General features: G+C 42.8%; 1 protein-coding gene across 1 annotated transcript in view; it reads right to left on the reverse strand.

Annotated features, from left to right (window-relative positions):
- The window catches only part of Iqgap2 (IQ motif containing GTPase activating protein 2), a 236,914-nt gene that overhangs the window by 84,234 nt on the left and 127,372 nt on the right, over positions 1 to 25,308 (reverse strand). The window contains exons 6-13 of the mRNA XM_048368331.1: positions 22,129 to 22,196; positions 21,722 to 21,835; positions 20,363 to 20,541; positions 18,212 to 18,299; positions 13,679 to 13,842; positions 10,779 to 10,939; positions 8,372 to 8,496; positions 506 to 669 (exon numbers count right to left, since the gene is read on the reverse strand). Of these exons, the coding sequence (XP_048224288.1) occupies positions 506 to 669; positions 8,372 to 8,496; positions 10,779 to 10,939; positions 13,679 to 13,842; positions 18,212 to 18,299; positions 20,363 to 20,541; positions 21,722 to 21,835; positions 22,129 to 22,196 (1,063 nt within the window). The remainder of the gene's footprint in view (positions 1 to 505; positions 670 to 8,371; positions 8,497 to 10,778; positions 10,940 to 13,678; positions 13,843 to 18,211; positions 18,300 to 20,362; positions 20,542 to 21,721; positions 21,836 to 22,128; positions 22,197 to 25,308) is intronic.

Here is a 25,308-nt window from a genome sequence, read left to right on the forward strand (position 1 = left end):
CACGCCAAGCTTCCCTTAAGATCCGAGACCACCGGGGTTCCAGCTTTCTCTGAATCCATCTCTAACACTTTGCTGTGCACCTTCTCCATTCTGCTCTCTAACCACTCCATATGAGAATGCCCGCTGCCTCCTCAGTAAGTTCTTAAAATGAACAAACAAATGAAAACGAACTATGAAAGCAACAACAGAGGACACGGATGTGGCCTCCACGTTCCCTTCTTCCTACCAGATGGGAAACACTGCCCTGTGCACAACCGAAATACTCAGCAAATAGCCAAGAGACTGGACTCTCAACAAGAACTCATCTACAACTGAGTTCTGAGTAAATATCCGTTTTGCAGCCAGCTTGCCCTGAGGGGTTGGCACTAGAAGGACAGCTTGATGGTTTCCATTATGATTCATTGGACCAAAGAGCTTGTGAGATTTAAGAAAAATGGATGGAAACTTTCCCCTCCCTCTCCCTCCCCAGCCTGCCCACTTAGAAGAAACAAACACTAGAACCTACCATGAGTTTCTGTGATTTTGCATGGTGCAAAACATCCTGGTAGTGTTGGGCATGGTCTGGGTCCACATCTCTGATCTTAGCAGTAGGTAACATCAAGGTTTCTAATGTTTTAAAAGGATTCCCTTCATCTATAGCTTCATTGATGTATCCTAGAGCGACAATTCCTAAAAAATGAAGAAAAAGAATTCCTTTAAGTCACAGTACAGTATACACTGTTATAACATCTATTGCAAAGCACTAATACATAAGAAGAGTAAAGCTACAGGATTTAAGATCAATGTACAAAACCAAATGTTTTTCTATATACACATAATGTACAATCTATAAATGAAATGAAGGAAACATTCAAATTCTAGTAGGTTCCAATTAAAAATACAACAAGAGTACAATTACAACAATTACAACAAGAGTATTTAGGAGTCACCTAACAACAAGAGTACAAGACACATATACTGAAAACCATGGAAGATCTTCGGGATCTGGGAGAATTAAAGACAATCAGAACAAATGGCAAGGCACCTCATATCTATATACTGAAAATTTAATATTGTAAAGGTGGAAATAGTCCTCAAATTACCTATATATTCAGCGCAACCCCTCTAAAGCTTCTGACAGCCGTATTTAAACAAAGACATCTACATTCTAGCTTTAAGAAAAGTGATACAGGAAAACAAAGGTCCAAGAATAATGAGTGTAGTTATAAAAAAGACAAAAGTTGGAGGATTTTCCCCATCTTTAAATGTATTACAAAACTACAGTGAAAATAACTGTATACTATGACACAGGATAAACATATAGGCCAATGGAACATAACCTGAGTCTAGAAAGAAATCCTTTCACTTATAGTCACCTGATTTGGGGAAGGGGCAGAGTGCCAACAGTAAAATGAGAGCACAAAACAAAACCCAGCAACAACCCTTATAATAAATGGTGCTGAGCCAAATGGACGTTCACATGTTTAGGAATAAGGCTGGGGCTTTACATCTAATCATGCTCAGAAATTCTAGCACTTACGAGGCAGAGCAGTGGTATCAGAAGCTTGAGGCTAGCCTAATAGTGACCCCACAGATTAAAAAAAACAATAACATAGGACTAGGTATAAAAGATAAAAGTATAAGAACATTGGAGTAAATCTTTGTGACCTTGAGCTTAGTGATTATCTTTTAGTTATGATGCCAAAAATATAAAAGACAAAAACAAAATAAAACAAAAAGGTGACAACACTTGGGACTTTGCCAACATTAAACCTCCTGTGCTTGAAAGGATACTGCGATGACACCTGAAATGACCACAAATCAAGATAAGAGAGATGGACGCTGATGGCTCATGCTTGTAATATTAGTTACTCAAGAGGCTGGGATCTGAGGAGCAGGATTCAAACCTAGCCCAGGCAGACAGATCTGAGAAATGCTTCTCTCCAATTAACCAGCAAAAAGCCAGAAGTAGAGCTGTGGCTTACTGGTAGAGTGCCAGCCACAAGTAAAGGAGCTAAGCAAGAGTCCAAGTCCTTGAGTTCAAACTCAAGGACTGAGTGAAAAAAAAAAGGAGAATTTGGAAGTCTTGTATCTAATAAAACACATATATTGTACATAGAAAAAGCTCTTAAAATAATCAACAATGAAGCTTGACACTGACAACTCATGCCTAGAATCCTAGCTACCCAGGAGGCTGAGATCTGAGGATTGTGACTCAAAGCCAGACTAGGCAGGAAAGTTTGTGAGACTCTTACCTTCAACTGACGAACTAACTAAATATAATATATATTATATATTATATATATTATATACTATATAATATATTATATATTATATATATAATATATTATATAATATATATATACATATATCAACCCAGATGTGGAGTTGTAGCTCAAGTGGTAGAGTGCTAGCTTTGAACAAAAAGAAGCTCAAGGATAGTGTCCAGGCCTAGAGTTCAAGCCCCAGCAATGGCACAAAAAAATGTCAATAATTAAATTGACAAGGAGTCAAATCGATTCTTCTCTAGTAAAAAATACAAATGGTTAGTAAGCACATGAAAAGCTGCTCAACATCATTAGTTACTAGGAAAATATAAGTTCTAACCTTAGCAAAATATCATTTTTCACCCACTAGGAGAGCTATAATAAAAATAAGCAGTATAAAGTGTTGGTGAGAAGGTGAAGAATTAAGACCTTTCATTTACTGCTGATAGCAAAGGAAAAAAATGGCACAGTCACCTTTAAATGTTTGGCAGGCCCTTAAAATATTAAACATAGAATCACCACACAACTCAGCAATTTTACTATCAGATACATACTCAACTAGAAACACATACCCGTAGGAAAAATTGTATATGAATGTTTATAAATATTTATGATAAAATAGGAATTAATTTCCTTTCAATGCTTAGTAGATACACAAGTATATATTCATAGACTAGAATATTCTTTGACCTAGAAAGGAGTATGAAATGTACTTTTTATGATGCAATGTGAATGAATCTTGAAAATATTATACTAGGTGAAAAAAACAACAGACACAAAAGGCCAGTGAACACTTGTAAAGGGTTAATGAGGAATGCTATTTCTAGAGTAACAAGATGTTAAATATGAATGCCAAGATAGATGAGGAGGGAACCCCAGAATTCAGAGCTAGATATATTTAATGTAGACAGGCATAGAAAAGAAAACAGAAGTATAAAGATGCTTAGCTACACAAGCTATTCTTCCTATTGCTTTATTTCAGCACTCTGTAAAGGATGCCAAAACAGATAGTTCAAAATGAAACAAACTGGTGAAAGTGAACTGAACACCTCAGGGGGTGGGAAAGGGAAAGGGGGAGAGGGAGGGGGGTATGAGGGACAAGGTAACAAAGAGTACAAGAAATGTATCCAAAGCGTAATGTATGAAACTGTAACCTCTCTGTACATTAGTTTGATAATAAAAATTTGAAAAACAAAAACAAACAAAATGAAACAAACTCTATAGTGTGAAGAGAAGAATTTCCACAAGCTCAGTGTTGTCCAGTAGAACTTTATGAATGGTGGAAACATTCTCTAAGAGTTGTCTGACATGGTAGCCATTAGCAACAAGTTAACCACTGCGTGCTTACTTAGCACAAGCTTACTTAGCATGTGGCTGGGATCTGGGAAGAACCAAACTCAATTTGTTTTGCTTAGCTTCAATTAATTTACATGTAAACAGTCATATATATAGTTCGGAGATGGAAGGATCCACAGGAATAGATTATGCATAGTTAAGGTTCAAACACAGATAATAGATTTTTACATATTATTTATCTGATCAATAAAATGCTACCTGGGATGCTAATTCCTAAAGTAGCAAAGGATGGAGAAACATATCCTCTTGTTTATTTTCTACTCTCCTTTACATGCCAAGTCACCTTAGAATATAGACTCTAAGATCCAGGATGAAAGGAAAGTAGTCAAGCTACAGAGTCTGAGAACTTCATGCATATCTAAGGCACTTATTTCCATATAATTATTTAAAAATAAACTATCACCCAGTTGTAAAAATACAGGAAGCATATTTTATATGTACACACATACAAACTCATACCTACATGTGCTATCAGGAACTTTTACTTCCTTCCGCACTGCTGATAAACCAGCTCTGGTAAAGATGCTAAACACTGACAAGCCAAGAAGCTCAAGAGATAAACTATCTTAAGACCACATCCCTTCCTGTTTATTTTATTCATTATTTTCCATCAAGAATGATAACAAGTCACTTGAGAAACGTGATATGCCATGAAACAGTTAAGTATTTTCAAAAAGCATCTTTGTCTTGACCTTCACATTAAGGTAAAAGTTTATCATTGTTGTAATTATTTTCAACTTCCCATGTGAAACCATACCTTTTTTTTTTTGTTTGTTTCTTTTTTTTTTTTTTTTGCCAGTTCTGGGCCTTGGACTCAGGGCCTGAGCACTGTCCCTGGCTTCTTTTTGCTCAAGGCTAGCACTCTGCCACTTGAGCCACAGTGTCACTTCTGGCCATTTTCTGTATATGTGGTGCTAGGGAATCGAACCCAGGGCCTCATGTATATGAGGCAAGCACTCTTGCCACTAGGCCATATCCCCAGCCCTTGTTTGTTTGTTTCTCTCATATTCCCTTCCTATGGTTGTACCCCAGCTATCACAGTGTCTCATCTGAGTGCCCTGGATACTGTATATATGGGTATTAGAACTAGGGAAGGGAAAGAAAATATCAAAATCGAGAGACAAAGGATAAATAGACAAATGATACCCAAAGCAGTACTTACAAAACCATGTGGTGTAAACCAACTGTACAGCTCATCGGGGGAGAGGGAAGGGGGGGAAAGGGAGGTGGAGGGGGAGAAGAGGAGGTAACAAGTTGGATAAGAAATGTACTCTGCCTTACACATGAAACTGTAACCCCTCTGTTCTTCACTTTGACAAGAAAGGGAAAGTTAAAGCAGTGATTTAAAAAAAAAAACAAAAAGTATATTCTAAGGTAAAAGTTTAGCTAATTACATTCTGCATAGATGACCCCAGAAATACTGATTTGAAAAGAGAAAGAGACTGCCTAAAACTCCTAGAAATTATTCCAGATTCTGACTCACATATTTCTGAAGTCAAAGCAAAAATACTTCTCTAATGGGCAAATTAAATGATTTCCAAATACGGAGAGAATTCGGAAACATCCCAGTACAATTCACACACAAGGCCCTGGCGTCCACCCGATAACATTTACACACTGGAGAGCACAGAACACTTCGCTTCAGTCCCCAGACTTCGTCTTGGTGAGGCTGCTCTAAAGACCTTCAAACACCCCATCCAAAAATGCCCTTAACAACGGCACAGCTGAGAAAGAGAACGTACACACATCCTAACAGCCGATCACCTGGCAAGGCGTGCATTCCAGCTGACTTGATTGAAACCACAAGCTCAAGTTTTTGGTGTGTTTCTAACAACACCAGCTGCTGAGGTCACAGTAAATGACCTCATAGGAGCTGAAAGGCCTACCCATAAGCCCCATGGGCATGTCTGCTTTCCCAGTTTATACAAGGAAAGGGGAAATCCCCTGAAAACACAGGCTGCTGAGCTTCAGTTCAGCTTCCCTTCCCTTCCAGTGAGAGGGGACATTCTCTGAGAATTCATATATCTGCAATAGTACATGAAGTAACCTATATAAGAAATGGTGTTTGCGGGGTGCCGGAGGCTTAAACCTGCAATCCTAGCTATGGAGGTGGCTGAGATCTGAGGATTGTGATTTGAAGCCAACGTGGGCAGGAAAGTTCGTGAAACTCTTATTTCCAATAAACTACCACAAAGAAGCTGGAAGTGGAGTTGGAGCTAAAGTGGTAGAGCACTAGCCTTGACCAAAAGAAGCTTAGGAACAGCACCAGACCTGTATTCAAGCCTCAGGACTAATAATAATAATAATAATAATAATAATAATAATAATAATAATAATAATGAGGGTACCTTTGAAACTTAAAAAGCAAAATCTCAAAAGAGAAAATGTCCCTAGATACATGGTTAAAATAATGTTCCTCTATGACTCAACTGGGAAAAGGGAACTTTCTCATAAGAAATCAATAGAATCCAGGTGTTAGTGGTTCACACCTATAATCCTAGCTACTCAGGAGGCAGAGACCTACAGATTACAGTTTGAAGCCAGCCAGGGCAGGAAAGTCCATGAGATGCTCTCTCTCCCTCCCCCGCCCCATCTCTCTTTCTCCCCCTCTCTCGATCCTGGGGCTTGAACTCAAGGCTTGGACACTGTCTCTGAGCTGCTTTTGTGCCACCTGTTGAGCCACAGCACCATTTCCAGCCTTTTCTGTGTCTAGAAAGAAGGCAGGAGGGCCGAGGGGAGAGGAAAAGCATGCAGGGTGGTAGTTCTGTCCAAACAGGTCCAACCCATCCTTGGGTGATGAACATCTGCTTGAGTTTTTGTCTTGATTGATACCTGGCAAGCACCACAAGCTCCCAAGCCAACACAGAAAGCAAGCCCGGGTGTGCTGGGGCCGGGCATCTGATCGTAGACATCTCACATGCCCCATGGATGGGACAACAGGAAGCTGTGTGGTCCGCAGAGAGGAAGTGGATGCATTCATGATTCTCTCCAGATGCCCATGTTCCAGGAAGTGCAGCTACTGCACACAATACCAAGGAGGTCCAGCTTTTACACGAGGGGTTCCAGTGAGATATTTAAAAAAACAAAAACAAAAACCTAACCTAAAACAACCCCACAAACCGAATCTTTCTTTCTTTCTGGCAAAGTATCACAAGAATTAGCAAACAACTAGAAGAAAACTATGCAAACAGAATCAACTAACAAAGCCAGGTGCTTTATCTGAAACACGATACAGCAGATGAAGATCAGACCTGAGTCCTTACCAAAAAGCATTCTATAAAAATAGACTTGTAAGACAAGCTTCTGCCTACTCCGTCAGCAAGCTGAGAGGAATAGAAAGGTTCAAGTTGACCGGGCATGGTACAGGATGAGAATCTGGTACCACCTGTGTGTAACCCAGCATAGAAGAATGGGATGGTGAAGCGGAGGCCAGCCTGGCTGACTTTAAGACTGTGTTTCAAGACAAACAAATGGAAGGAAGGAAAATGGAGGGAGGGAGGGAGGAAGGGAGGAGGGAGGGAGGGAGGGAGGGAGAAAGGGAGGGAGGTAAGAAAACAAAAGGGGAGAGAATGAAAGAAAATGAGCGCAGGAAGTAAAAGGAAAGGAAAGAGGAGGGAGGAAAAGAAAGAAGAAAGAAGAAGTAGCGGAAGTTAGAAATTCCAGCAATTCTAATCTATTATTGGTATGAAGTCAAAGAGCTTAGAAGCCCCAAAAGATGGTGTTGGTTTGTTTTGTATGATGGAAAAGACAGCTTAAAGCTTGAATTTTTTTCATTGATGCTACAATAAAAGCAATGATTTAACAGCTGAAGTTATATAGTTCCACTGTTTGTTTGTTTTTATATAAGCAAGAGGAAGTAAAGGAACATTCAAAAAGCATGTTTCAGGGCATATCTTCTTGACCTTGGTCCATATTCATGCTAATTGCTCATAATTTCAGAAGCTAAGCAAAATGCCATGACTCATGGTCATAAAGTTCGATTATGTTCCTTTTGTATTCATCCCTAGGGTTGGAAAGCATTAGGAAAATGCTTGGATAAATGGACAAAAAACAAATAAAAGGTGAACAAAGCCAGGTGCTTAAAAAGAATCCATGTTGTCACTGGACACTGGTGGCTCACGCCTATAATTCTAGCTACTCAGAAAGCTGAGAGCTGAGAATCATGGTTTGAAGGCAGCTTGGGCAGGAAATTCTGTGAGACTCTCATCTCCAATTAACCACCAGAAAATTGGAAGTAGTGCTGTGGCTCACAGTGGTAGAGTGCTAGCCCTGAGTGAAAATGCTCAGGGCCAATGCCCAGGCCCTGAGTTCAAGCCCCACCGCTGACAAAAACAACAACAACAACAACAACAACGTTTTCTTTTCTAGACAGAAAACAATTAGGACTTCTGTTTCTAGATTTTATGTCTCTGTCTTGTATAAAATTTATAAATAAATACATGTCGTTAAGATTTCTCTCTCTTTTAAATAATTCTAGAGTTTGCACTTGACTGTGACCTTGTTAGGCAACTGCTCTATTTACACACAAGCTCCCAGCCCTTTTGATTTAATTTTCCCAAAAGGGTCTCATGCTTTTGCCCTGATCAGCCTTGAATCTCAATCCTCTACCTCTGCTTCCCAAGTAGCTGGTATTACAGGTGTGCATTCTTACAAGCTTATGAGGTTTTGCTCATGAGAGCAAAACCTTGCAATTATAACCTAGACAATCAAGTTGCTCCCACATCAAATTCTCCAATTATACTGAAAAAGGAAAGTATTCCCATACTTACGGTCATTTTCTTCTTGAATCTCAGAATTAATAACATCAATACAGTTCTGAATTTCATTCCAGCTTAAATTATCTTGCCCTTGGGATGAGGCTTCTAGTTTAAGGGAGAGTAGTGCATTCGCATAACTGTGTGAGAGAAAATGTTGATCCTGATTAGACCTTCTCTCCTTGGTCACAGTACACCTTTTAACTTTGATATGGGGGCAAATATAGATATTATGAGGTTAGACACAGCACAATGGTAAACAACAATGATCTGTGTAGCTTTGTCAATACACTCCAAACTTAGACTATTAGGATTTTGTCTTAAAAGTATTTTCATGTTTATATAAAAAAATTCTGTCTGTTGGAAGTTCCTTAAAACCTAGCCCTGTTCCCAACTCGAGCAGTACTAGACGCTCTCCACTCTGTGAAATTACTTATTTCTCTTTTAGTTGCTCACTAATTTTCTTGTCTTGGTTCTGCACAGTCTTCAGAGCAAATGCTAAGGCAAGAGAAGCCCACTTGGGGCTGGCGTTTATTTCCAAGCCAAGCCCCCAAGTGGACCCTGAAGTCTCATGCTGGTACTGGGTCATCCAGATAGCCATCTAGGTGGTCCAGAATGTGCTTCAATCAAACAAAACATCATCACAACACACCTATCATAAAGGTTTGTATGCAGAACTCTTGACTTCTGTATCTTCAATTAAAAATCGGGGATGAATGGACCCCAAAGGCCGATGTGTTAAGGTCCTAGACCACAGGGTGGCGTTGCTGGGACATGGGGGAAGGTGCAAAGAAAGAGGACTGGCAGGTGGGTACCACTGGGTGAGATTGTTGGACCCCCTCAGGAGCCTCTGTGTTTCCTTTCCTGCTTCCTAAGCCTTCTGCTCTGCCACGTGTTCCCACATGAGGTGCTACTTCAACAGATGCCCAAAGCCACGGAGCCACTTGATCACAACTAACAAGTCCAGAGCGACAATAAACCTTTCTTCTTAAGTTAATAACCCCAGGTATTTTCTTATAGTCACATGAACTTGGTTTACATAGGTATTTATAAATGAGGAAGGCATTTGTGCTCATCAAAATGAATGACGAGGTGGGTAGGAAGGGAGTGGCTCGCATTCAGATTACAGTGTAAGTATGGGGAAATGGTCTGGACAAGTACTTCACCACAATTCACAATTTTTAGTTTCTTATGGGAGTGGCCAGCTTTGTACAAGCACCTGGGGTGCTCACGGCCTGCTTAGATTAAAACAGATGTTAGAGAACAGAAAAGAGGTCATGGGGCCAACTGTGGAGTTTATGACCGAAACAAAGTCGGGGAGGCTGGGGCTACATGAGGATGGTTGCTAGGGCGGCCACATCCTGTCGAGGTACCATGCACACAAGCACTCGAAAGGTACCATGCACACAAGCACTCGAAAGGTACCATGCACACAAGCACTCGAAAGGTACCATGCACACAAGCACTCGAAAGGTACCAGGCACACAAGCAGGAAGATTGAAAACAAGGGAAACCCACTGGCCTTCCACCATAGACAAATGGTCAAATATCACTTGGTCAAACCTAGGAAGTCTCTTCTATGCATGATCCCCAAGTAAACCACAAATCTGAGCACTGGAGCAGTTCCAAGAATCCGAGCGGAGAGCTTCTGTTAAGGCCTAGGCAGACATCTCTCCTGGGTGGTCGTAAGAAGCCAGGGTCCACTCATTTTTTAACTTTGTCTTACCGAGTCTCTAACTTGGAAGTTGGAGGTCAGCTTCGTGGTAGGTACACCACAAGCTTAGCAGGTATGAGACTCTGCTAAGTATAACAAAGACCAAAAAAAAAGAATCCACAATTTGGATTCTAACTCTTGCCCCTTACTTTTCTCTCTAGCGCCTCTCTAAAGCGCCTATGTTACTATCAGTACAGCAGCACAGTTCAGAATCTGAACCGAAAGATAGGCCAACAGAGGCTGTTACCCTCTGCCTTGCCCCACTGTGAACTCAGGATTCCTCAGAGGGGTGGAGTTGGGGGCCCAGAAGACTCAACTTGGGGGTTCACAACTCTGATTCAGTTTCTACATCCCTGAAATAATAGAATGGGACTGATTATTAGAATAGTTTCCTACAGTGAGCCATTCTGAAAGAAATGGGTAGGTACATTTTCAACCGTTCCTCTATTTCCGGCCTATTAAAATAATCTTTGCTAAAAACAGAATCAGTCATTAATCACCGCAAGGTATTTTCCTATTCTTTTTGTCCCCTACCCAGGAATACTGTAAAGAAACCTGAGTTAGAAAGACATACAACACAGACCAGCTCTCAACAAGCATGAGCATGGCATATGGATTTTTCCATTGAGGAACAAAGTGCGAGTTGGAAAGCTCTGCCAAGCATGCACCCGATCTCCGCACAGAGAGAGGGTTTGGAGACCGCCTTACCGTTCCGCCTGCGCCTCGTCTACATTGTTGACGCCTATGGCGGAGCTTCGGAGTTGATTCTGCACGGACACAAGATCACTGCTCTCCAAGGCCTGGTTTAGCAAGGCCACCGCAGACAGCATTTCCACCGCAATCAACAACTCTTCGTGCGCCAAGTAGTTCTGTTGGCAAATAGGCAGCCACGTAAGTGCCATCAAACACACATAGCACGTACAGGATGCAGGTGGAGAGCACACGGGTCACAGGACAATACAAAGACGAACACTTCCATAGCCCAGCAGAAGGAGGCCTTTACCTAGGTAATGAATGACTCCTGCATTTCCTTACAATATCATTTGGGGGACTGTATTTGTTCCCTCTAACAGGTGCGATTTCATCCCATTGTAAGCCCTACTCCTGACTGTGTTGGCTGCCTTATAGGTTCCGTGTACCCTTATAATTTAGCCAAGGATTAGGTCACACTAAGTGAGAGTACTAGGTAATATTTTAGCAGTTAACAACTGTCAGTTTAAATTAGGGTTAAAAAATTAAAAAAAAAGAAAGAAGGGGCTGGGGATTTGACCGATGGTAGAGTTCCTGCCTAGCAAGCACGGGACCATGAGTTCAAACGCCAGTACTGACCAAGGCAAAACAAAACAGAAAGCAGGAAGGAATTCTGTCTTAAGAATTCCAGAAATGCCGGGCACTGGTGCCGATAATCCTCGATACTCAGAAGGCTGAGATCTGAGGACGGTGGTTCAAAGCCAGCTCAGGCAGAAAAGTTCGTGAGATTCTTATCTCCAATAAACTACTCAGAAAAAGTTGAAAGTGGCAACGCGGCTTAGTGGTAGAGAGCTAGCTTTGAGCAAAAGAAGCTCCAGGACAATTCCTTACATTCAAACTCCAGGATTGGAAAAAAATTCCAGAAAAATAGATTTGTGTTTGAAAACAGCCTAGGCAGAAAAACCTGTAAGATTCCATCTTCAAAATTACCAGCCCAAAGCTGGGCTGCAGGCATTGTTCAAGTGGTAGAGCACCAACTCAGCAAGCAAGCCAGGTAAGGCCTTGGGTTCAAGTACCTGTACTTGAAAAAAATGCAAGAGGAGAAAGAAGAAACATACAACTTTCTGGATCTCCAAAGAGATATTTTTGCAAATTGATTTTTGGAGAAAGTAAGCACCATTTTGCTTTCTAAAGTAAAGGAAGAAAAAAAAAATTGGTGCCAGTTTTGGGGCTGGAACTCAAGGCCTAGGCACTATCTCTGAGCTTTTTTGCTTATGGTTAGCACTCTATCACTCTAGCCACAGCGCTACTTTCAGGGATTTTTGCTGCTTAATTGGACATAAGAGTCTCGCAGCCTTTTCTGTCTGGGCTGGCTTTGAACTGTGATCATCAGATTTCAGCCTCCTGAGTAGTTAGGATTACAGGAGTGAACCATCAGTGCCCAGTTAGTAAAAAAAAAATTACATTCACTATAAATTTATCACTTTAGGAAGGAGGCCAAACAACTGTACATAAAGAGCGCTGCAGTATCACAACCTCTACAGCAAAAACAAAGGAGAAGGAAGCAAGGCACAGTGTGTGTGTGTGTTTGCCATCCAGTCCTCTGAGGTAGAAGAAGGAAAACCATGAGTCCAACCGGAACTACAACACAGCCAGACTTTCAAAACCAAGCCCCAAACGCCAAAACAAAGAGGACCAAGGAAAACGAGGAGGCAGGACTGAACTACTCTAGACTGATGGTGACCCATTGGGCACGAAACACCTGCTATGTGTAAGTAGCCCTGGGCTTTAACTCTGTAACAAGTGAGAAGAAACACTAATGACAGAATCTAAGCACAATTTAAGAGAACCATCTATTTTCTTTTTTTTTTTTTTTTTTTGGCCAGTCCTGGGCCTTGGACTCAGGGCCTGAGCACTGTCCCTGGCTTCTTCCCGCTCAAGGCTAGCACTCTGCCACTTGAGCCACAGCGCCGCTTCAGGCCATTTTCTGTATATGTGGTGCTGAGGAATCGAACCTAGGGCCTCGTGTATCCGAGGCAGGCACTCTTGCCACTAGGCTATATCCCCAGCCCTATCTATTTTCTATTTAGAAAATGATGGTAGTCTTTTTTCCTCCGTGTATCATACAGTGTATATCATTTATAAAATGTATAAACTATATGAAATCATAGGTTTCGTTGTGACATTTCATATACACACACATATACATTTATATATTGAATATATACTATATATTGTATACAATATCATATACAATATATAGTACATACCATATATACACATATAGTATATATAATATATATTGTATAATATATATGACATGTATGTGTACATACAATTTGTACAATATATAGTATTGTATACTACATAGAGTATATAGCATAAATAGTACAATATATATACAATATATTGCATATATACATATATATACACACACACATATACACACGATGTATGTTATATTGGGCTCTGTTGGGCAGTCTTGATAAGCATGGATAATAAAAAAAAACCCTACAGTCCAACAGGCTTTTATTTTTACTTCATTTTTAATACATTCTTAGAAGTTTAATTGTTCTTAACTGACTTTAAAACGTTTTTGTGTTAATGTGTATTTGTAATATGAAGGGCTTCATTAGATTTCTATACACACCCACAGTGCAAATTCCCCCCTCCACCATAGTCTCGTTTCCCCTTCTCTCCCCCTCTCCTTTTTCAAACATGTTTAGTGGGTCTCATGATGCTATATTCCTATCTATATACACATACGTACACATATGTACACATACATGTATGTATGTCACATCCTTTGAGCTTCGCAGCTCAGTATCATCTCCTTTCCCCCGGATTCTTAGAGCCTGTGCCCTACCCAGCCTTCCCTTCCTGCTGGGATGTAGGGTGACTGTCTCCATGACTCTCACCATGGCATTCTGTTTCTGGAGGTTGAAGAGTTCATTCTGATACATGGTAGCGGCAAAGGGAAACACGGCTGGCAGCTGGGCCTCTGGTTTCTTCAGCGCGAGCAGTGTATTCGCAGGGTCGCCTTCCCGAATGACAGCGTTGATGTGATCCACCGCAGCCTGCCCTGCGGGTGCAGGTTTACAGTCCGTCAGTGAGAAGGTCTGCTTTGCCCCTGCTGCCCTATCCACCAGCCCATCCTCCCGCCGTTTCCAACCCAACAGGGGGAGAGGTGGGCCAAGCTCTGGATCACTCAGTAAGTCAAGTCAGGTCCAGCCTTCAAGTAGGTCCCTCAAGGAGCCTCAGCACTGATGTTGTTTGAGTTGTGGGATCATTCCTGCCTCGCATGATTCCCTAACACAAGTCCTGCTCCGGCATCTTCCATAGCTGCCTTCCTAGCAGCTTGCTCTCTGCTGCCCCCTGTTGGCTGGCATCACCTCTTCAAAGCTGGCTTTCAGGTGAGGACCAGAAGCAGGTAGTGTCCACCCAATCAATCAACATGGGTGAGCCCACCGCTGTGCCCATCCGAATGCTACCAGAAGCTTCCAGATATGCAAAGGACTTTAGTGACTTCGGCATGGGTTGGAACAGAAGAGTCTGCATAATTTTCAGAATGGGTGATGAACTCTGTCACCAGGCAAGAATAAACCACACAGAGCCTGCAGGGTCTGCCCACCGAAAAGGAATCTGAGCAGTAGGAGTAACACATAGCCAGAGAAGATTTCCAGGGCATTTCAAAGCTAGCCTGTCGGGCTGGGGATATGGCCTAGTGGCAAGAGTGTTTGCCTCGTATACATGAGGCCCTGGGTTCAATTCCCCAGCACCACATATACAGAAAATGGTCAGAAGTGGCGCTGTGGCTCAAGTGGCAGAGTGCTAGCCTTGAGCAAAAAGAAGCCAGGGACAGTGCTCAGGCCCTGAGTCCAAGCCCCAGGACTGGCCAAAACAAAAACAACAACAAAAAATCAAAGCTAGCCTGTCTTCCCAGTACATGACTAGACTGCCGTAAAGATGATTCTGATCCTTTTTGACAAGATGACAATATATCTTCTCAAAATACTTTCACAAGGAGCCTTCTTCACACTTTCTACTAAGAAACATCAGTCCATACCAGGAGACATGACTAATGGAACTCTTGGAACTGGCCCCCAAGAAAACCTGCACTCCATACAAAAGATCCTTAAGGCCCAAACATTTTTTTTTCCTTCCCTTGACAAATGAAAGAATTCTAGAAAGAAAAGTCAGTAGCTGTTTGCGGTGACTGTTGAGCTGGTAAAGTTATTAAAGCCTTTCAGTTGCATCTGAGATGATCCTCGGTGGAATCATGTTGTCACCTCTGAGAACTTTCTGGTGTAAGTCTATACCATTGAACAGTAAATATGACCAGGAAATCATACCCCTAACTTGCTCTTAACAAACTATTTCTTCTTTTTCTTTTTTTTTTTTTATTTTTTTTTTATTTATTTTTTTTTTTGGCCAGTCCTGGGCCTTGGACTCAGGGCCTGAGCACTGTCCCTGGCTTCTTCCCGCTCAAGGCTAGCACTCTGCCACTTGAGCCACAGCGCCGCTTCTGGCCGTTTTCTGTATATGTGGTGCTGGGGAATCGAACCTAGGGCCTCGTGTATCCGAGGCAGGCACTCTTGCCACTAGGCTATATCCCCAGCCCCTCTTCTTTTTCTTAACTATTCCTTTATTCTCTGCATTAAAAAAAAATCCCAGCCTTGATGTGAACAGTATATATCCAACAATGAATGGAATTCATGTGACAAATCCAGAAGTAAATGGCTATAGTTCAAACAAGGTTGAAGTCTCTGAGAACAGAGTCACTGGCCTTACCACCAAAATGGCAATGAATGCAAATAAATGCCTCAGCATCTTAGTATCATAACCTGCCAGATGGGGCAGAGCCTGTCAAAGTATCTACACTTAGAGATTTAAAGTGTAGAATCCGGTCCCTTCATGTAACTGACTCAACTATGTAATAGAAGGTAATATGTATGTATGTATTTTTTTCTCCTTGTTTTTGTGCTGGTGCTGGGGCTTGAACCCATGAACACAGGACCCTGCACCCTTGAAGACTTTTTCACTCAAGGCTGGAGCTGTACTATTTGAGATACAGAACCACTTCTGACTCTTATTGGTTCACTGCAGATAAGAATCACACAAATTTTCCTGCCCAGGTTGGCTTAACACTGTGATCTCAGCCTCCCAAGTAGCTAGGACTACATGTGCAAGCCACCAGTTTCAGTGAGGGTGTTTCTTTCTTTCTTTTTTTTCCCCCTGCAAGTCTTTTTGTTCTAGAAACTTACAGAGATTAAAAATTTCAGAATAAACATGTTCTACACCATTACAGCCACCGCAGAGTTCAGTGCCTTTCATCAAATTCAGCTGGACCATTAGTGAAAATCATTTGATGCCTTTAACTTAAAAATGGAAAATAAAGTATAGCCAATTTGGCATTCAATTTGTGGTCAGGGAATTATGTCATTGAGTGTTTATATTTGTTTATAAAATCATTTCATTTAACATGAAAGGGAACACTTTGAAGTAGTTATAAACACTTCAAAACTACAGGATGGTGAATGGTGATGAAACTGTTTTCTACCTAAGTTACAGGACTCTGATGTTGTCTTGCTGGCAATATGAATCCCTCTCTGCGATGCATTTCTGTCAAGAATAATTAGCCAGCTTTCAAATAGAGCAGAAAGAAAAACCTGACAATGGATTTCATATATTATCACTAATGTATTTGTGATTTCACGGGAATTAAGACACAAACACATACCCCCAAATTGTAAGGTGTGGACCCCGAGTTCTCAGCTGGTGGGTGCATGTATATGTGTGTGCCCACATGTATGTGGTAAACTTTCAAACTCATCCTGTTGTCAGCTGCCAGACATGGATGTGGATCTTCCCTGGGCTTCCCTGATGATGGCTGCAATGATGGCTGCATCACTGGGAAGAATCTCTCCAACAGCTGAAGGCTACTGAGCAACGCCTATTGATAGGAATTTCCTTGAAAGTGTTCAAAGAAATAAAACGCACTCCAAACTCATCCACAAGGAAGGAAGAGCTTCAGAAAGTTGTAATTAGATATGCTAAGTGTCAATCCAACGAGAAAAGTCTTTACTAAATGGGTCTGGTAGTTTTCTAGGTCTTCATTTTTATTCCCCCCCAGGGTGATTTAGATTGATCTAGGGAAATAAATGTCAAGTAGAATTCCTGTCTCTTCTCAAGTAAAAGTAAATTTTTCCCGAGGAAGGAAAAGTCTATCAAAAAATATGAATCGAGCTGAGAATGTGGCTTGGCAGTAGAGTGTTTGCCTAGCATGCATGAAGCCCTGGGTTTGATTTCTCAGTACCCCATGAACTGAAAAAGCTGGAAGTGGCTCTGTGGCTCAAGTGGTAGAGTGCTAGCCTTGAGCAAAAAGAAGCTTAGGGATAGAGCCCAGGCCCTGAGATCAAGCCCCAGGACTAGCGCCAAAAAAAGAAAACAAGAAGGAAGGTAGGTAGGTAGATAGATCCATCCAAACTTATGTAGGCTCACTGTCACACACCTGAACTTTCTTTTCATTCTCGTCACACGACACAAGGTGATGGGAAGAATTAGGGAGGAACCTGAAGGCGTAACTCCTCTGAACATCTAAAATACTATTTATCAAAACAAATTCCAGCAAATGGAAACCTACTTTTGGTTTTGTATTCCTCTGGATTTTTTTTTGTGGGGGGGGGAGGGAAGAGGCAAATGGAGAAATGGAGGGAGGAACGATGAACAAATGCAATCATGGTATTCAGTGTACAGTATATGAAAAGGACAAAATATGCAACTTGTGGGCAGGGACAAGATGTGAAATCAAGGAAAGTGAAGGAAGGGGTGACATTGTCCAAGAAGAATTGTACTCATTATTTGACTTATGGGATTGTAAATCCTCTTTATAACAACACCTTAATAATAACAACAAGATTATATTAAAAAAAGCACCCCAAACAAACGTTTCGGTTGCTCAGATGCTCAGGGATATGGGACTCACACTGACTTAATTAGTTCTCATCAGTTAGTACGAACCCTAGCTAAGCTGTGAGAAGTCCTGTGAACTACAGACTTGTAAGAGGGAAGGAATAATAGCAGAAGTGTCCATACTATCTTTTACAATACCAATAGAATAGCATTATACAATTTATGGCAATGAACTGTAATTTCCAAGTCACAATCTGTTACTTGGTGTCATTCAGTGTCAATCCAACAAGGGACAGATTCAAGATGAAGCACAATGCATCCAGGCTGGGACAGGGGGGCAGTGTCAAAACAGAGGCAAGGCAGAGACTTCGCCAAAGAAGACTTAGTGGGAAACTGTCTAATACTGTACTACGATTAAAAGTGACAATGACACTTAGGATTTTCATTACATATGGCAGTTTGGCAAGTACCCACACTAAGAGATGTGGTGACATTCTGGCAAGGAATGTTTGGGCCTTATAGAAAGATCCACTACTTACTGTTGACCATATTGATGTTGCCTTGGATTTCTGCTTGTGTCAGCAGCTCTTCATACGCGTCTCTTTCTTCTTCTGAAATACAGCTATTCTGCAAAACACAGTCTTCACTGATTCCTGAGCTTCAAAAACACATCTCCAAAGCTTGAAACTCAAAAGCAACAGCGATATATGCAAAGTCACTGATTTCTTTTGGAACAAACATTTATGAAGCACCTGCTCTGTGCCGGGCTTTAGAGGAGATATAGCCCAGCAGGGATTACAGAGGTTAACGACAGACCAAGTGACTCTTTAAACAGGGATGTTTGTAATGAGGAACACATTAAGTTGGACCATCTGATTGCTTTAACAAAGGCCGGGATAAGGAAATGGGATTAGGCAGCAGAGTTTGGTCACAGAGCTTAGCAGGTCGACCAGTGAATGGAGTCTACGTCCAGAATGAGTCAAAGGATGGGAGGTCGGTCGTTTGGGCACTGTGACTGTCTCTGGAGGCCATGCTTTGGATCAGTAGTTAATTCAGGAAGCTGTAAAGCATCAGCGAGGTTTGCAGTAGGGCGATACCAGCTTTGAATGAATGCAACCTCAAGCTCCGAGAGGAGTTGACTTGGAGAATGCCAGGGAGCGGAGAGACCCAGGTGGAAGCTACTCTTGGGATGGTGAGGACTAGAGGGGCAGTAGAGGTGGGTCGGGTGAGACAAGGAGGCAGGGATGGAGGCGAATTGGCAAGGAAAGGCAGATGAGAGCCGGGGTAGGGAGAGGGGACATAACGGGTTCTGGACTAGGTGGTAGGGAGTCGGGGCTGAGCCCTTGTGAGAGAAGGGCAGCACAGTGACGACCGACCGCTCTCCCGTCACGGTGGGGTGCGATGCCTGGGGCACACGGATGACAGATGACAAAATCACAAGGACACAGTAGAAGCCCGTGGATGGGGAGGGGCTCATATAAAGGTGATAGTTAATATCGTCCACAACTGGGTAAGCTCGGTGGTGGTGGGGGAAACTGAGCAGAGGTGAACACCAGACCTGGGGGAGATTAGGCAGTAGAAGAGGAGCCTAAGAGACTGTGGCCGGGGGCAACTACAGGAGCTGAGATGCACAGAAGCCAGGGGAATAGAGAAGCTCAAGGCAGGGGAGGCCACTGGGCTGGTGGGAGGAAGCCAGGTGAAGAACAGCCGGTAAACAGAGTGGCTCCACTTAGTGCTGGAACTGTCAAGCCAGAACTTAATGAGAACTTAAAGGTGGCATCTGTATTCCATACTTCTCCAGCTGGTGCCCAGGTAGAAACCCCGAGTGAAGACAGAGCTGGGAATGGCCGGCTAAGGAGGAAGGTCAGCCACCTTCCTGGAGTTGCCCCAGTATGGCGATGAGACGGGGTCCACACTGTATTAGGGAGGAAGGACAGGCTCAGAGGAGGAGGAGGAGTAGCTCCTGGGAAGATATGGAGCCCGCAGACTAAAAACCTTCTGTTTTAAACTTTATTACGCTGAGTGGTTAGCTTCTGTTCATAAACATAAAAGTCGCTTGGCTAACATGGGGTCTGCCATGATGACAGACAGGGAATGATGTAGGCTGCCATCACCAAGCTTCCTGGAGAAGTGGCTCTGTTTATGATAGGACCTTTAACATCCTTCTATCTAATTGTGTTACATAGTGTGGACTTCTTGTACCCTTAGATCTCATCCAAATCACTACTAGCATGTGCCTCTAGAAACCATAGCCAGTTGATTTAAAAATATCACTTTTATTTGTTTTTATGGGCTTTTTTGGTTGCTGTGTGTGTGTGTGTGTGTGTGTGTGTGTGTGTGTGTGTGTGTGTAGCACACGTGCATACACGCTGATACTAAAGGCGTAAATTTAGGGCCTCGTGCTCTTGAGTGACCTTATTTGCTCAAGGCTGGTGCCCTACCACTTGAGCTACACCTCCACTTCTGGCTTTTTACGGTTAATTGGAGGCAAGAGTCTCTCGGACTTTTTTTTGGTCTGTCTGGGCTGCCTTCCAGTTGTGATCCTCAGATTGCAGCCTCCCGAGTAGTTAGGATGGCAGGCTTTAGCTACGACTGCTGGGCTATCGCACTTAATATCAAAGCTTTTCAAATCCGCAATTCACACTCATCATCATCACGGTTGTACGTTTTAAGAGAATCTAATCAGGTACCTTCAGTCTTGCATTTTCCTCTTTATTCTTTTTGGCTTCCCAAAGTTCCTTCTGATATCCGTGGGCCAAGTTGTCATCCACTAAAGTTAAAACTGCGTTTGGGTTTCTCAGGGTTACAAGGGTCTGCTCCGCCACTCCCTTCTCGATAGCCTCATTGATGGCTATGACCGCAGCATGCACTGAGAGGCAAAGGGGGACAGACACATGGTTTCTAAGCAGCAAAAGACTCCACCCTAGTTGCACGGATAATACGTCCATGGATGATACACTTCTTCTACCCTCCTTGTTTCTAGTACACAAGCCATGAAGCCCTTGACACGACTGGTCCTGATCCCAGCACCTCTTAATCAACCCCTGCTTATTTATTTAACTTTTACTGAATAACTAACACGAACCAGTCACTGCGTCAACCACTACGGGTTTAGAGGGATAAGCCAGTCCTTGTTCTGCGTGCTTAGGGTTAGGTTTCTTTAAAAATTTGTTTATATAAGGAACTTATTTATTTTTGCTAGTACTGGAGATTGAACTCAGGGCCTAGGTACTCTTCCTTAGCTTTCGCACTCAAGGCTGGAACTCTACCACTTGTGCCACATCTTCACTTCCAGCTTTTTGCTGGGTAATTGGAGGTAAGAATCTCATGGAAATTTCGGCCAGAGCTGGCTTTGAACCTCAATCCTCAAATCTCAGCCTCCTCTGTAGCTAGGGTTACAGGGATGAGCCACTGGCACCCAGCCCAAGGACAGGTTTAAAGAACAAATTGGTTCCTAGAAAAACCCATATTTTACCCTGCAATGCACCTTACTACTAAGATCTAAAGACATAGGAAGTAGAGAACACTTGGAGAATGAAGATATTCCTAACCTTCTTCAGTTATCTCCCACAAAAGAATGTCTAAAGTTAAAAATTCAGGGCTGGGGATATGGCCTAGTGGCAAGAGTGCCTGCCTCGGATACACGAGGCCCTGGGTTCGATTCCCCAGCACCACATATACAGAAAACGGCCAGAAGCGGCGCTGTGGCTCAAGTGGCAGAGTGCTAGCCTTGAGCGGGAAGAAGCCAGGGACAGTGCTCAGGCCCTGAGTCCAAGGCCCAGGACTGGCCAAAAAAAAAAAAAAAATTCAGTTATCTTCTGATATACTTAAATGAACTATCTAAAATACAAAAATTTTCAGGGTTCATTAAATACTATATTCCATGTAATTACAATCAGTGAAAAATATAGGCAAGCTGTTCATGGAAGGCAAGGTTTTCTTTCTTTGCAGTACTAGGATTTGAACTCAGGACCTCACACTCACTAGCCAGGTGCTCTACTGTGGAGCCATGCCTTCAGCCCACAGGTTTGGGTTTTAAACAGACTTACATGCAGCTTCGTCCACAGACAGTTCATTGGCCAGAATACCACCTATTTTGCTGAAAGATGGCATCTGTATTCCATACTTCTCCAGTTCTTTCCTCATGTTACTGATTTCTTCCTCTAAGGGAACAACAGCAACAACAACATCAAAGGAGGCCATAGGTTAGGGAGATACTGGTGTGCTAAGAAAGGCCTTCCTCAGATAGAAGTCCTGGGAGCAACTCAGCCTGGGTTTCTCATTTTATAAACATGGGGAAAGAATCTAGATGAGTATAAATAAGGCAGGAACATTTCCTTGTCAATGTAGTGGGGAGAAAGGAAACCAATGACGCACATCAAAATGAGAAAAGGCAGCACGGGTGCATTTTAAAGTCACTAGTTTAGTAGAGAATTAGGAAACCAAAGGGCAGTACCTGTGAAATCCACTTTGCCCAGCAAGTCCTGGATCTGCGGTGCGATTCCTAGTTTGAATAGATATAAACTGAAAGAGAAAAGACAACACTATCAGAAACTCTACCGCAGCAAATCTTAAAGCTATCAATGATCTCAGTGACATAGGCGTTCTTTCAATGGAGAAAGACCTAAAGGGTGATCAGATCTAGTGTATTAATTTCACAGGTGAGGAAGGTATAATCCTGACGTAGAACAGTTGCTGGTGGGGCAGGATCAGAGCTCCAGTCAAAGCCATAATGGCTGATTCAGCAGAACACAGGCTACTCTGAGTCAACCACCCCGCGTCCATTCCTACAGAGAACAAGAAACACAGATACTGTCAGACACCAGGTAGCAAATGCTGCCAGCATCTCTGTGGAGCTTCCTCACTTGATTCCCATTTGGTTGAAAGTGCAGCTAAAACTACGTTTTGATGTTTCATATTCCTCTAAATAGTTGTTTTGCATTTCCTAAACCAATAGTGGCAAAACTTCTGATGATAAAGATCAATTATGATGTGAGCATACTATCAAATAGAAGATAGAGAACAAATGGTGTATGTTGGGAAAAATGTCCTAAAACCTGACAAAAGGACTCAAGAGCTGGCAGCTAAATGCTATCTAAGAGAAATGGTTCTGTGCTTTCAGACTTATAAAGATCCAGTCCAACCACAGTTCCATTACATATTTATTCTATCTTCTTTTGCTCCAAGATTGATTCTAGCAATCATTTAAAAAAAATCCTGCACTCACAATTTTAATCAATTTTGATAGGTTTATAGTTCTTTACTATTCAAAGCCATAAATTGTACAATGATATATGTGGAAACTTAATGTAAGCATGATCTTGATGGTTTGAATATTTCAAGATGACCACTCTAGGTATTAGAGACAGGCCTCAGTTTGTAAAATACAGTTTTTAAAATGTATAAAATTTCACTGAAACATATTAAAAGAAGCTCAAGCCTTCTTAGCGATATGAAACAACCTCTTAAAATGTTATTTGCATTGAAAAGATATCTACTTGTTCATAATTTCTGAAAAAAAATTAAAGAACATGGTAAGAGCGAAAAGCAAGACAGAGTCATGATTTTAAAATGAATATGGCCTAGTGGCAAGAGTGCTTGCCTCGTATACATGAAGCCCTGGGTTCGATTCCCCAGCACCACATATATAGAAAATGGCCAGAACTGGCGCTGTGGCTCAAGAGGCAGAGTGCTAGCCTTGAGCAAAAAGAAGCCAGGGACAGTGCACACAGGCCCTGAGTCCAAGACCAGGACTGGCAACACACACACAAAAGTTACATAGGAAATCATTGCTGAGCTGAGAGTTGTGGGGTACACTTGTAGTCTCAGCTACTCAAGAGACAGACATAAGAACTGCTTGAGCCAGGCGTCAAGGCCACCCCGGTAACATGCTGAGACTCTGCTTCAAAAAAAAAGGGCGGGGGGGGGCTTTATCAGGGCTTAGCATGTGTAAGGGCTTGGTTTGATCTATAGTAGCTCTCTCTCTCTCTGGAAGAACTGGGATAGACTGCAGGGGCAATGCCTGTAATCCTACTTCTCAAGGAGACTGGAACAAGCCAGCCTGGACAACACAGCAAGATTCTGACTTTAAAAACAGACCAAAACTAGAAAGAAATACAAAATCACTACCCAGAGTTAAACATTATATAATTAACTAATTAATTGTGGGTGGTTTTTTTTTTAATTTTGGTGTGGGTCCTGGGGCTTGAACTCAGGGCCTGAGCACTGCCCCTGAGCTTCTTTTGTTCAAGGCTAGTGCTCTACCACTCGAGCCACAGCGCCACTTCCGGCTTTTTCTTAGTAGTTTCAGGTAAGTCTCACAGATTTTCCTGCACAGGTTGGGTTCTAACCATGATCCTCAGGTCTTAGCCTCATGGGTAGCTAGGATGACAGGTGTGAGCCACTAGTACCCGACCACAAGTTGTATCTTGACCTCAAGGAATTGATAAATACCCAACAGGCACCGTATTTTGGGGCCTCCACGAGTGAGTTCAGCCCTGCCGGGCCTGGGAGGCTGTGCGGTGGGACTATTTCAGTATCTACGGCTCCTGCGTGGGGCAGGGGTGGGGGACAACAGATGGGGCCAGGAGGTGGTTAAGCCAAGAAGGCGCAAACCTACCCACCTGACTCCCATTCCACAGCGTCTCGGTCATCACCTGACTGGCCAAAGAGAACAGCGGCCAGACAGCTACGTGGACGGCCTGGTGGCAGGTCCGAGAGCCACGGGCTTCTGTGAAGATCACACCCCGCCCCCCATGCTCTCCCTCCCACCCTGGCGTGCCTGGCTGTCTCCTCCTTCTCACCGCCGCGGGCAGAGCTGAGCCTACGAATCCTCGATGGGCACAGCCTACCCTGCCACCAAGCCAGAGGCACACCAGGTCCTGGTCCACTTGCTACCTCAGAACACGACCGATGAGAACTTTCCCAACTGGAGGGGATCACGTATGTCTCTCTCCGGAGAGGGAGAGGGAGAGAGAGAGAGGGAGAGAGAAAGAGAGGGAGAAGGAGGGGGAGAGGGTATGTGTGTCCTGGAATTTGAATTCAGGGCCGGGGCACTATACCTTAGCTTTTCTTTGCTCAAGGCTGGCACTCTACTACCTGAGCCACAGCGCCACTTCCAGCTTTTTAGTTGTTAATGAAAGGTAAGAGTCCCACAGGCTTTCCAGCCTCAAAATTGACTGTGAACCACATCCTCAGATCTCAGCCTCTGGGCTGACCGGCGTGAGCCACCTGCACCTGGCTGGCCTTCTCTTTAATTAGCGTGACGATGAACACGTTTTCGTATCCATTTTAGTGACTGATATTTGTTCCTGGAACTACTGATTAAAATTTGAATTTTAGGGCTTTTGGGGAGTGCATAAATTATCTTTCGCTCTCATTTTCCCTCCACTCAACTTTCCCAAAAGGAAAGCCACATTTTAAAGACAAAGAAATTTATTATTATTTTTGCCATTCCTGGGCCTTGGACTCAGGGCCTGAGCACTGTCCCTGGCTTCTTCTTGCTCAAGGCTAGCACTCTGCCACTTGAACCACAGCACCACCTCTGGCTTTTCTATATATGTGGTGCTGAGGAATCGAACCCAGGGCTTTAGGCATGCGAGGCAAGCACTCTTGCCACTAGGCCATATTCCCAGCC

The sequence above is a fragment of the Perognathus longimembris genome, chromosome 19 (genome assembly GCF_023159225.1).
Source record: "Perognathus longimembris pacificus isolate PPM17 chromosome 19, ASM2315922v1, whole genome shotgun sequence".
NCBI classification, from domain to species: domain Eukaryota; kingdom Metazoa; phylum Chordata; class Mammalia; order Rodentia; family Heteromyidae; genus Perognathus; species Perognathus longimembris.